The sequence below is a fragment of the Megalobrama amblycephala genome, linkage group LG23, assembly GCF_018812025.1.
Source record: "Megalobrama amblycephala isolate DHTTF-2021 linkage group LG23, ASM1881202v1, whole genome shotgun sequence".
NCBI lineage: Eukaryota > Metazoa > Chordata > Actinopteri > Cypriniformes > Xenocyprididae > Megalobrama > Megalobrama amblycephala.
In genome coordinates, this window is record NC_063066.1 from 27,813,729 (window position 1) to 27,824,189 (window position 10,461).

At 37.9% G+C, this 10,461-nt stretch overlaps 1 protein-coding gene across 2 annotated transcripts in view; it reads right to left on the reverse strand.

The window, feature by feature from the left end:
• Nucleotides 1-6,663, reverse strand: part of stox2b (storkhead box 2b) — a 98,808-nt gene extending 92,145 nt beyond the window's left edge. The window contains exons 1-2 of one of the 2 annotated variants that reach the window (XM_048176049.1): nucleotides 6,437-6,663; nucleotides 5,773-6,280 (exon numbers count right to left, since the gene is read on the reverse strand). In XM_048176049.1, the coding sequence (XP_048032006.1) occupies nucleotides 5,773-6,100 (328 nt within the window). In that variant the 5' untranslated portion in view covers nucleotides 6,101-6,280; nucleotides 6,437-6,663. Of the gene's footprint in view, nucleotides 1-5,772 lie in introns of both variants that reach the window. The other variant, XM_048176048.1, reaches the window with a different exon arrangement.
• Nucleotides 6,664-10,461: the final 3,798 nt, after the last annotated feature.

Below are 10,461 nucleotides of genomic sequence, written 5' to 3' on the forward strand. Positions count from 1 at the left end.
GAGCTGACTGGAAACAATGCACACAGGTGAGACCACACAACCCTCATTCAGCCACGGGCAAATCAGAAATGTCTCATTCTTGCACACATTCCTCAAACACACACACACACACACACACACACACACACACACAAAACTCAATCAAATACTGTGTGTAATGTTGTTAAGACATGCTTGCCTGAGTCACGGTATAATTTGCTAAAAAGTAAGATTTGTAATTTAAAAGCTACCATTTTAAAAAGTGCATAATCTGCATAACTGTACTGAACCCTAATATTATCTGAGCTTATTTCTTCTAACACTGGAATTCACTTTGAGAGAATACAAAGAAAGTGAACAGCCACCTGTTTAACACTTCAGCCTCAAAGTTTAGTGCAAAGGAACAGATTTTTTCTGTGTTGTGTTCTGAGTTGCTGAAATGAAATGGAATAAAAAATTCACGATTATAGTGACCTAAATGATCACAGTTATTAATATTATCACGGTACTGTTAAATGTGCTGAAAATGTTCAAAAAGTACTGATACACACTGAAATCAATTCACCAAGTTGAATGGTTGTATGAATGGTTGAATGAATGAATTTTATATAAAAAAAAAAAAAAAAACGACAAACAAACAAAATTTGCCCTTTTTCTTTGCATTAAAATAACATTAACAATGATGGCCAGATTTTAATTGAAAAAAAAAAATGCTGGTTGGGTGACGTTATCATCTACATGTTCAAACGAAGTTTTGACAAAAAAAGTTTTTTTAAAATGATAAACCCACATTTCAGCCTCTAAGTCATTAAGAAAAGTGATTCAAAATGAAATGAGTCAAATTGAGGTATTTTATGAGCTATGAATAATTCGAGACACCTTACTCATATTGTTTCAATTTTTAGAATGCACATTGGCTTATTTTCCTTCAGGTTAAAATTTACAACAGCGTTTAAAAATTCAGTCCTATTTTTGCTCAACAGTGAAAGCGTTTTACTCACATTTGCGACTGTGTGCGAACTGTGAAAAGTATTTTGGAGCATGTGCCCAAAAAAAAAAAAAAAATCTCCATGGGTCCTCACTTTCATGAAAATGAGGGTCATAAAAAGAGTATTAAATTGTATAACAAACCTATTAAATATTTTAAGAGATCTTACATTTCCGGATGGAAAAACAGGACCCACAATACAGCCTGATGTGATTATTACATTTCAAAAGTCAATTATTTAATTCAATAAATATGAGTACTGCATGTTTCAAAGTAGCAACACAGGGCTGTTGCACAATCTACAGGCTTGCGGTTTCAGAGCAGCTCACAATCAATGAATAATACTGCGCATTTGTGCCAATAGATTGCTTATGTTGATCAATTAAGTAAAGTTGCTATAAGGAAAGATAATTTAACACACTATTACATAGACTTTTAAAGGGATGGTTCAATGTTTTTTTCTAGGCTTGATTGTGTTTTTGGGGTGCAGTTTAAAGGGATAGTTCACCCAAAAATGAAAATTTGATGTTTATCTGCTTACCTCCAGCACATCCAAGATGTAGGTGACTTTGTTTCTTCAGTAGAACACAAATGATGATTTTTAACTCCAACCGTTGCCGTCTGTCAGTCAAATAATGCTAGTGGATGGGAACTTCTACTATAAGAGTAAATAAAACTTGCATAGACAAGTCCAAATTAAACCCTGCGGATCGTGACGACACATTGATGTCCTAAGACACGAAACGATCGGTTTGTGCAATAAACCGAACAGTATTTATATCATTTTTTAACTCTAATACACCACTATGTCCAACCGCGTTCAGCATTCGCTTAGTGAGGTCTGATCGTGCTCTGACAGCGGCAGTGATGTCTCGCGCATATACTGCCGCTGTCAGAGCGTGATCAGACCTTACTAACGAGTGCTGAACGCGGTTGGACATAGTGGTGTATTAGAGTTAAAAAATTATATAAATACTGTTCGGTTTATCGCACAAACCGATCGTTTCGTTATGTGGGCTTCGGTTATATTGTATGCTCAATTTGATTGTATTGCTCTATCCAATTGAGCCAGAATCAGACCCGGATTAACAGCAATCGTGGCTTTTAAAGGACGTTTAAGAATGGTATTTCATTTAGTATTTGTGTCAAAGTGTTTAGATATTCTGTCACTGCTGTTTGTTAGCTTTTAATATACAGTTTTATCCTGATTAAAGCTTTACTGTAGCCGAATACATGACTGAGTAGTCGCATTTTTGTAAAGGTAGCGTTTAATTTACGCAAACTGTTTGTCTATGAACATAGAAGTTTGTTGGTGTTTGTTGGAGAAGTATGCACTATAATACAGCTAACTGGCTAGCGAAGCAAAAACGAGTTGCTCTTTGTATATGTCCTTGATGCAACCAAAAATAGCACATGTACAAACAATAAAACGTACTTACAGTCTGAAGCCAATAAACAGCAGCTTCTGCTTTTAAAGTGGGAACTGCTTCATCTTTTCTTTGTGCAAATCCAGCATTTAACTCGTGTAGATTCTGGAAGCTGTCTTCAGCATCGCATCCAGTGTAGAAAATATCAAAGATTACAATGGGTTCTATTATCTTTTGACGCACCGCACCACTCGCGACCGGTGTACACAACTCTTCCTCTTCCACATGCTGGGCCACATGGCCTCACCCACTTTGTTGCGTGTTCCCGGGGGCGTGTTTTGCAGGGTTTATGATGTCACCAACCCAGGAAGAAGCTTGTTGTAGTCCAATCCGGTCGTTTTTGTAGGCAATAAACTGCCATAACTTTAAAAGACAATGTCTCAGTTTGCATTGAACTTTGAGCGCTGTAACTTTGCAGATACTGTTTATGCTCAAGCAGCAACATTACACACTAACTAAAGTTAAAAAAGTGAAATCGCATTGAACCACCCCTTTAAGGATATTTATTTAGTTTAGTTTTTTTACTCACAATTTCTACTCTAAAATATTTTAGAGCTTGGCATTACTAGAAAAATAAATTATAAAATTATAAAAAATAAAATAAAATCAGGCTTCCTCATCAGGTTTTCTAAAACAAATAAAAACTACTGTTACCATGGTAAATACAATAATTTTTGGTACTTTTTGGCTTCACGACTTACTAATTGACAACGTAACTATGACGCTGCATGCTCATAACTTTGATATACAGGGCGAGTCTCTGCATTTGCGCACTCAAGTGAAGAGCTACGAGCACAGTATAATGTCCGACAGTACTGTAAAATTGGTTTTTCTGAGGTGAGAGATTTTTTATTTATTAACAATTTAAGAAAAAATTCAGAATAACATACAGACTGACAACATCTCATCCGACAGAAGATACTGAATCAGGCAACGCGTTTTTCTCAGCACCTAATACAGAGTGATACGATTACGAATGACAGCGTCAGTTTTTCCATATCAATTCCAGCACAGGTCCTCATTCTTTTGAAGAACATCCAAAGTGGATTTGCGGTGCTGAAAACAGCATCTTCTCCGCATCAACAACATGAACCAAACTCTTCTAGGCCTCAGCTACAACTACAGTGTTTGAGGGTCAAAGTTGTTTGCTGGCAGCCAATGAAGACCATAGGCGGGCATTATGCAAATTTGTTACATTGTTACGTAGCTATGTAACAGGAAGTGAGATTGGAAATGCTGATGACTCGTTTCAGCAGAACTTTAATTTGTTGTGCACTTTGATCTTTAAAACTTCATTCACAAACAGTTATTATACACACTGCATGAAAGGCAATATTAAAAAAAATATATAATAGGGACCCTTTAAACACTTTTATGCTCTTTTCTTGGATGATCAGAACTTTCACACACCATTGGAAAAACTCATTACATATAACTTTCTGAACTCTTTTTCATGTCTTAAACACTTTACATCTAGTTCATTTTGATATTACATTAAAGTAAACATGCAAAGAATTTCTCTCTCCATCAATGGAGGGTTTTTTCTCTACAACTCAGCTGTTCCGCAAGACATGTCAAACACAAAGAGACGGATACAGCATAGCTCTTTCTCCTGCAAAAATAGGGGCGGGAGATCAGAGATAGAGAGAGAGAGAGAGAGATGCGAGTAGAGTTGGAGAGAAGAAAGAAAACCCTGATGCCTAGAGCAACAGTTCTCAAAAACCTGCCGTTTGTCAAGGTCCAAGGCTCCTTCCTCTTCCCTACACTCTGCTAAGAACACGGTACAATACACAGACCTGTCCCATAATCTACTGAGCTGCAGTAGCAGTAATGGCTACAGATAAAGAGCGCTGCTGTCCTTAGTGTGTGTCCATGGGGCTGAATATGGGACAGCAGTTTTCTGCACTAATTAGTCTGAATAATGGAGCCGAACTTCAGGGGTCTTGATGAGGATGAGAGTCTGTTAGCTTCATACACAACTTCAAAACTCAGAATATATTCAAAGAGACTAACAAAACCAATCAAAATCTTTACTAAGATAGTTCTTAAGACTATAATTCTCACAACATGCAATAGCACAACCCTGACGCTGATGGGAAGGCCTGTTCCTTTAACAGGAAGATCAACACACGCATCCTCTGCCTTAATGATCACAAGAAGGTTTCAGGTTACAGGTGATAGAATGCCTCAATATCTCACAGCTGAATACAATAGCAGTGTCTGAAACTTGAAAAACATTGCATTTGCAGGGAGAATTCAAAGGCAGGAAGGCATCAATTCACATCTGAATGTTTTCGTAACACCCGGTTTACTAAGACACCTTCTACATTTTTGAGGCAGCATAATCATTTTTATAGAGAATTGTAGTATTTAATATTTGATTGGTTACAAAGTTACAAAGTGTGCTTTATAATTTAGACTTGATTTTATAGGCCCTGTAAGCCATTCTGAAAGAAGAAAACTTTCTTACAAAAACATTAAGTCATTGACTGAATGCATTGAAAAGCAGCAGCCTTTGGTTTCGGACAGAGCCAAAAATGACTTCAAAATATTGATTTGTAAAGTGCCCATCACAGAACAAGCAAGCACAAGCAAATCATGTTTTCAAGGACAATAAAATATTAATTCTTAAAAGCACAATGGAGTACAGCATCTAATTTAGGACAGTATCTGACTCAAAAGTATTACAAATGTAAATTTCAGAGGCGCTCAATCATATTCCTGAAGATCTACCAACTTGAAAAGTTTAGATCTCAGCTCTAAATACAACTTAAAACAGAAACACAAGATTAATATTTATTTACTATTACATTATTCATATACCATGGTATGTATATGGAGTTCCAAGGTTCAGCAATGAATACTATGAAATTATCATACATTTTCAATAAAATACCACTACTGCTGTACTATTCATGTCCAAAAAGTACATATAATTCCATGGTACTCTGACATTTATCATAGTATTGAACAACTGCCATATTCACAAACCATGGTATTTGTATTGTGCTCCAATGTACTTCAAAGAACACCATAAAATTACCATAGCACATATCCAAAAACCATGACACTATCATGGTGCATGACCGAAAAAAAATCATAATACCATAGCACAACATGATAATTCAAAAGGTACATTTATATATACACTCCATGGTACTGAATGATAATCATATATGACCGTCCAAAACAATGCCATGACATTATCATAGAACATATCCAAAAACCAGTGGCACTACCCTGGCTGGTACCATGTTGAAACGCATAGAAATACCATGGTACTTTGTTAATGGAGAATCTCCAGGAGCAAGACTGATCACCAATCAAGTCCTGAGTGTTGTATAAACATCATATATGCACCATATTGATCATTCTTACCGAGGTATTTGATGTCGAAGCCTTGCGGTGGTTTGAGGGACCTCCTCATCCAAGCCTCCCTCAACACCTCCAGGTGATCCTCCTTCCCCTGGATCAGTAACACATGCTCATCTATCCAGCCCAGGAAAAAGGTCTCGGCTATGGCATCGGCCACCATCTTATTCCAGAAATATTTCATGTTCAGTGATTTGAAGTCGGCGAATATCTCGTAGCCGGTGTGATGGTGCGGCGGCTCCTCGCTCTCCGTCACCCCGGGCGCGTCCTCCGCCACGACGCGCGACAGCACGATGGCCAGCGAGTGCGGCGCGATCTGCAGGAAAGGCTCCATTGATCCTCTGAAAGATGCTTCTTTAGACTCGACGCATTCCACGCGCGTGGAAGCGCAAATAAGGCGATTGATTGATGGATGGATGGATTGATTGACTGATTGAGCGCGCGCCCGCAACCAGACAAAGAGCGCGTTTGCGCGTTAGTTCATTTGACCTGCCTGTATAAGGTGATGCAATTGCTGTAATAAAAGAACATTATGGTGATGTTTAAAGGATAAGACCATTATTATTCCAAACAAAGGCCTGGATGGATGCGGGGTGTCATTTTAAAGGTAAAATGCGCAGGTGATCATGTTATTCTCCGCTGAAATCGCCGCATATTATCCATTCCTCACCTTGATCAGAGACATCGGCGAGAAAATAATGACATCCTCTTCCAGCAGGGATGCGGGATGAAGAAAAACATTATTTTAACGTCCATGGGTGAAAAATAGTTTTGCGCCAAAACAAAAATGAGATTTCTCGTGCTATTTTTTTTCCTCGTCGAGATGCAGTGGATCCCTGCAGGCCGGTGCGTGACGATGCCTGTGTGGTTTACGGTGTGTAAAGCAGGTTATTACCTTGAAGCTCCAGCAGCTCGGATAGTGACGCCCTCTAATGGGGGAGGAGAGATACTGCAGGCGCAACCCTTCAAATGCCAGTCAAAAATTGATATTCTGCCATTTACTCACCCTTAAATCGTTCCAAACCCGGTTTAACTTTTAACATGACTTTCTTTGTTCGGCGAAACACAAAATAAGTTTAATGAATGTGTTTTCAAACCAATGGAAATTAATAATGTCTGAAGATATCAAATGCATACAAGATCACCGTAAAAGTGTTCCACTCCACATATTCCAAAGCTTTTGCCAGGATAGCACTTTGGGGTTGAGTTTTTGGGTGGGGGTTGGATGTGTCTGGTTAGAATAAATTAGAAAAAAATCTAATAGTCTAAACTCTTAGGAAAGCGAAAAACACATAGCACAAGTAATGTGGATCACTTGTATGGTGATGTTAATGGTAGGCCTATCAGTATACTATGGAATTACCACCTTATAACATTAGTGTATCCTTTTACTACCTTATTGTTCTTAACATATGCACAATTATTATTAATACAAAACAATAAAATATATAACAAGAGTGCAATAACAGGACAATAAACAAATCAATACTTATAGCTATAAATATCCTTTGAAAAAGACAAATGTAACTGCATCTATGTCATACTACTATTTGTCGTACAGTACATTTATCCTTGGGTTAGCAACAGTTTAACCTACACAATATTAGTGACATTGATGAAATTCATATATACATAAACAGAAAAACTTTTACTTCCCTTGAACACTTTTTTTTTCTTCATTGTATTACAGAATCATTATATGTTTAATGGAGGTTACATCCCACTCACCATCACAAATTACTCTATTGCGACAAATTGGTGGGGAAAAACTCCAGACATCCTGACAATTATAGCATCTAGAATGGAGAGAATCACCTTATTTTACTACAACATGATATCTATCACAGCAAGAGGTAGGGGTGTCAGTTTGATGGTTTTCTTCTGTTTTACTCAGGCTCAGACATGTAAACATGTCTCTGGGGTGCTATTCGGTTCTCCTGTTTCATAATAGCCACAGGTGAAGTGTAATTTAATGCTTTAGAATGAAGACGTTGAGCATGTTGCTAACCTGCAGAAGGATTTTAAACCTGCCTGTTGACTCAACAACATTTTCCCTTTGTTTCAGTAAAGGCAGGGCCGTCGTTAGGATGGCGAAAGGTGGTAACGATTCTAGGTGCCCCCAGCCTTAGGATTTCAACCGACCCCCCACCCCACAACAACAACCTGCACCAGGGCTCCAGATACCCCAGCTACGGCCCTGAGTATAGGCAGTTAATACTGGAATCTAAGCCCAATCATATTGTTTTATTAATAAAAAAAAGGTAACACTTAAGGTTCATTAGTTAACATTAGTTAACATGAACTAATAATGAACTGCACTTCTACAGCAGTTATTAATCTTAATGTTAATTTCAACATTTACTAATACATTATTAAAATCAAGAGTTGTATTTGTTAACATTAGTTGATGCACTGTGAAGTAACATGAACAAACTGTGAACAAGCTGTATTTTTATTAACTAACGTTAACAAAGATTAACAAATACAGTAACAAACCACCAAACCCAGACTCGTCCATCGGATTGCCAGACAGAGAAGCGTGATTCGTCACTCCAGAGAACACGTCTCCACTGCTCTAGAGTCCAGTGGCGGCGTGTTTTACACCACTGCATCCGACGCTTTGCATTGCACTTGGTGATGTAAGGCTTGGATGCAGCTGCTCGGCCATGGAAACCCATTCCATGAAGCTCTCTACACACTGTTCTTGAGCTAATCTGAAGGCCACACAAATTTTGGAGGCCTGTAGCTATTGACTCTGCAGAAAGTTGGTGACTTCTGCGCACTGTGTGCTGCTCTGTGATTTTACGTGGCCTACCACTTTATGGCTGTTGTTCCCAATTGCTTCCACTTTGTTATGATACCACTAACAGTTGACCGTGGAATATTTAGTAGTGAGCAAATTAGAACTCTTAAACGTAAAAACAAAAAAGGCAAAAAAGGTAAACTTTTAAAATCCCTAAAATAGGCTTAATTTCTTTAAAATACTATTTATTTTTTCCCCTCTTGTTTTTAGAGTAAAATATGACCCTCACAACTTGACTATTTTTGACATTCACCCAAACAGAAATCAAATCCTCAAAATCTCAAACATGCGAGACCCTGCTAAAAGACACCTTGACAGTGTATATTAATTCTTTGGCAATGTTCAACTATTTTCATGCCAATAAAGCTTCATGAATCTGATAACAATGTTTTAACAGATTTAGACAGACTCTAAGAAATCAGGGCTTTCTTATGCTGTCATTTTTCAGACAGTCATTTCCTCCTGTCAAACAAACGCACACACACATCAGTGTAAGGTGATATATATAATGGGAGCCAAAAGAGTGTTGGGTGACTGAAAAACCAGGTAACCATAACACCTCATGAAGCCTGGTTAGTTTCCAAGTCTGTGAGCCATAAAAGAGGATATAAGAACAAAGAGAATTATCACCTAGGAAACAAAATCAAACTTTGATACCCGTTTTTTTTTTTTCTTTTTAGGAACCCAGCAGGTTTGTTAGTGGGGATTTTTTTTTTCTTACCTAAATGTGAGGTAGCCTTACACAGTAAATTGACATATAATAGTTCACTTCAAAATTAAAATTCTATATGATAAGGATGCAAGGGGCATGTAGTTTTGATTTTGAAATTGGTGGGGACATCCCTGGAAGCTAAGGATTCAGGAAATGAATAGATGGAATTAAGATAAAAAGACTTCACTCCAATCATAGTGCAGTGCAATAGTCAATGTCAATGTGTCTGTACTGTCTTGTTCCTTGCTATTTGAAGAAGCCAAACTGTCTGTCTGTCATTAACAGAAATGAACTGTTGGTATATTTGTTTCACATCAATATTGTCTAGTTTGTCCTATGAACATAGCACACAACAATACAGTCATGTCTCACTTGTGCCATCAGAGTCATGTTTTTAGTCTACTGTGCTGTTTTCATGTTTTATAGGAATTTTCCATAGACATAATGGAAAATTATTCCACACACACTAATGTTTAGGTTCATATACTGAAAAAACTTCACTGTCCCTGAATCAATATGTGATGCAATTTGCCTCATATTTTCGTGCACAGAACTGATTTACCGCATCTAGATCTCGGAAGAGCTTTGCTGCTTCGCACAAACAAATGTAGCTACAGCCTCTCACAAGTTAGAAAGAAAAAACAAATCAAATCAGATTAGTGATGTGGACGCGGGAGGCAGGACCCAAAATAGAGAATGAGATCTATGTGTGTACCAGGAATTGCATTTTTCATAAAAGACATGTAAGATTTTTAATCTCAATGAGATGATTCCTGGTTAAAGGTGCTCTAACCTAATCTGCTTTGGGTGGAATAACTTCCTGTTGACGTTCGAAGTGTTGTCAAACAAAACAGAGGCTAGCTAGACCCTCCCTCCTCCTCCTCCTCCGTGCTTCCTGAAACAGTCATGAACGCGCATTTAAAATCGTTCTTGTCGGTTATTGGCTGGAGCATGTTTATTATGTTTCGTGGTCCAGGCTGCACCAGTTTGTTTTTATTGCCGTTTTCGGAGCTTGTGGCGACTACAGAGACCGCGTTTTTTTACAGTGTGTTCAGGGGACAGGCAGCTAGCGGATAGTGAGGAGATGTTTGCTGTATGTGACAAAAAATGTTTTGGCCTAAAAACGCGTGATATCACTTAGAGCACCTTTAAATAAAATTAGTACATAAAAATCACAAAA